Source organism: Saimiri boliviensis, chromosome 11, assembly GCF_048565385.1.
Source record: "Saimiri boliviensis isolate mSaiBol1 chromosome 11, mSaiBol1.pri, whole genome shotgun sequence".
Lineage (NCBI taxonomy): Eukaryota > Metazoa > Chordata > Mammalia > Primates > Cebidae > Saimiri > Saimiri boliviensis.
Window position 1 is genome coordinate 22,937,023 of NC_133459.1, and position 2,978 is coordinate 22,940,000.

The following is a 2,978-nucleotide window of genomic DNA, read 5'->3' on the forward strand; positions in this document are numbered from 1 at the left end:
TTTCACAACCACAGGGAGGCCGCCTCCCTCGCGTCACTCTGAGGTAACAGCCCTTCTCTGCAACCGCTTCAAGGAACTCCAGGACGCCAGGCCTCCCCCACTACGGGTCGAAGAATGGGTCACGTCACATTGCGCGAACAAGGCTGGTCACGCGCCACAAAGGGATCCGCAGGGTGGGACGACCTGACAGCCCTCCCCTGTGCTCCCATTGGCTGCGGTGGTCAGGTTTGCTTCCTTCACTGCCTACCGGGGAGCCTCGGGCCTGACAGAAGCCCGCCCCCCTGGCACTCCTGCGCACGCGTGGCAAGCTTCCGGCGCACTGAGCAGGCGCCGCCTCGTGTCGGCCGGAGGGGGCGGGCGGAGCGGCGCGCGCTGCGTCCCGGCGCTCGGCTTTCCCTCCGCCGGTCCCGCCCTCCGTCGCGGCGGCGCGGTGCACCCTGGGATAGGGAGCGATCTCCGAGCGAGGCGGCAAGATGGACGCGGGATTCTTCCGCGTAAGTAGAAGCGCGGGGAGCTGGGGTGAGGCCAGCGGCTTCTTGGTAAGGCCTGGTAGAAGCCCTTAGGTTAAGACAGAGTGGCCAGCGAGGGGAGGCTTCGGAGATCCTAAGGATCATCCTAGTGCCGGCGAACACCCCCCCCCCCACCTCCCGCGCTGCGGCGGAGACCGGTGCGCCCCTGCGCAGTCTCCTCCTCCGGAATCGTCCCCCCTACGCGGCGGCGACGGTGGCCGGAAAATGGCGGCGGGAATGTGCCGGGATGGTACCTCGCTGCCCGCCTGCCTTGACGGGCCTTCAGGCCGAGCGCCGTGTGTGCCGCGGGATCCTGGGGCCTAGCGGAGCGGGAGGAGGAAGTCCCGAGGGGGAGGCCAAAGGGAAACCCTAAGGTCACTGGTGGCGGCAGGGTAGGGAGAATATGGTTTAGGGCGTACGTCTTGGGAGAGCATCTTAGGGGAAGGAGGGCAGGAAGCAGCATTCAGCGGCGTTTTTTTTTTGTTTTTTTTTTAAAGCGCCCCCCCAACCCTGTCCTTCCTCCCGGTCCCAAGCCTTCGTGGAGGCGCCAGGTCAGAGTTCACGGAGCTCCCGCCCAATTTGATATCCCTTCGGGGAGGGGAATCCAGATAGCTTGTAGGGACAATTATTTAAGGTTCTGTAAAGGTAGAGGTTTCGACGAAAACTATGCGCGGGCATAGAGGCATTTTATGGAGTGATTCAACTCCTTCCCGCCCTCCAGGTTCCCCACCACCCGGCACCGTTTGTTTTACTCTTTTGGAGTCTGCTGGCGAAAGGTGACTCTTGGCTCTGCCAGCGTCGCCTGGCCATCGCCTGCAGGCTGGCAAGTTACTCCGTCGTAGTTGGTCCTCGGGCCCACACCTTATCAGACTCGTGCTGGAGCCTGTGTGTTCCATGTTCCAATCCTGTAGGAAATGAGCACTAGGTCAAGATCTAGAAGGGACCCTTACAGGACTAGAGTTGAGCACCATTGATCTCTCAGGGCTTGCAAACTGTTAATGTAGAATGGAACCATACAGTTCCATTCCATAAACCAAACTATTTGGTCTAAGCCAGTATCTCCATTTTTTGAAATATGTTAACTCTTCTTTATGGGGCATATAATTTGCAATTTGAGTGTTTTCAAAGGAAAAATTGGAAAAGAGGAAGGCCAGAGCTTTAGTAAAAATATCTTTGGACACTCCGAATTGGACGTTGAAATGCTTCTTTAACTGGCTTTAAATATGCCAACGAGTTTCTCGTCATGTTACAATATTATCCCCCAAGCATTTGACCTAAGAACAGCTGGCTGTTCTCAGGCAAACAGTAAGGTATTTATTTTGGAATGATAGTTTCAGATTAGTGTATCGAATTTGCACACTGTGGATGAACTTACCATTTTGTAATTTTCATCAAAGTATTTTGTAGTAAATACTCAGTATTTTCTGCAGTGCAAAAAGTAGTATTTTGAAACAAGGGAAAGTGTGTTCTGACTTTTGTCAAATTTCTGTGGGAAGGAGTCCCCATTGATTAAAGAGTAAGGTGATTGATGAGCAAATTTTAAAATGAAGTTTGCTTGTGGTATTGGTAAAGGTCTGGGAGAGGGACGAGTTTTTGATCCATGCCTACAGTTCCTTAAATACAAGAGTTAACTGGATTTAAGATCCAAGTTAAAATATTTTAGGGTCGTTATCTAGTACCCTGCCAACCAGATAAACTATTTCAGTTAAAAGTTATGTCTTCCATTCAATGAACTTCTTCTACATGCCAGATAGTTTATACATTGTTTTTGGTATGTACACAACCCTGCAAAATACATTTCCATACGTCTTATTTTAGCAGGGAAGGAAACATCCTCAGAGAGTCTGGGGAACTTGCTTTAAGATCTTATGGCTAAGTAGTGGCAGAGTTTTTTACCTTCTCAAACAAAAAAAAAATTTTTTTGATCACTTTCCAAGGAACTGTGGCCAACTCAGTGAACCAATCAGTACATTTCAGATGGCACAACCAGTTATTTCCGTGTTTAATTGGGCCAGTAGGAATAACAAAATGAAAAGAGGAATTAATGATCTCTTGATGATCTAATGTAGTATTTGTAAGCTTTCATTTTTCCAAGTTCTTTGCTGAAATTGAGTTTATTTAGGTAACCCTGTATTTCTCTCATTCCAAATTCCTAAAAGTTGTAGCGGACTAACACAGCACAGTCCTTTAGTGTTCTTTTTTCCTTTTCACCCTGTTTCTGTGCATTGCCACAGTCGTTTTGCAGGCATGCAACTGGCTTTCAAAAAAAGAATGAAATTTCAGATATTTTATTGTGTTCTCATTTAAATGGAAAAGCCCTACATATCTATTACTAGCATAGGAAAAGGTGAAAGGTTACAAATCAAGTCTAACAGTGGATATGAGGAGGTGTTAGCTTTATGCTGTAAACTGCTGTTTTAGGTTTGACTTACATAGTTCATAATTTAAAAATACAGTCAAGTTCTCAAA

At 48.8% G+C, this 2,978-nt stretch overlaps 1 protein-coding gene across 18 annotated transcripts in view; it reads left to right on the plus strand.

Annotated features, from left to right (window-relative positions):
- Positions 1 to 388: 388 nt before the first annotated feature.
- Positions 389 to 2,978, plus strand: part of SRRM1 (serine and arginine repetitive matrix 1) — a 30,327-nt gene continuing 27,737 nt past the window's right edge. For 10 of the 18 annotated variants that reach the window (XM_039473697.2, XM_039473702.2, XM_039473699.2 and 7 more), the window contains exon 1: positions 448 to 494. Coding sequence is in view for 8 of the 18 variants with exons in the window: in XM_039473684.2 (XP_039329618.1) it covers positions 474 to 494 (21 nt within the window). In the remaining 10 variants the exon portion in view is untranslated. Of the gene's footprint in view, positions 495 to 2,978 lie in introns of all 18 variants that reach the window. The other 8 variants (XM_039473684.2, XM_039473688.2, XM_039473685.2 and 5 more) reach the window with 1 other exon arrangement.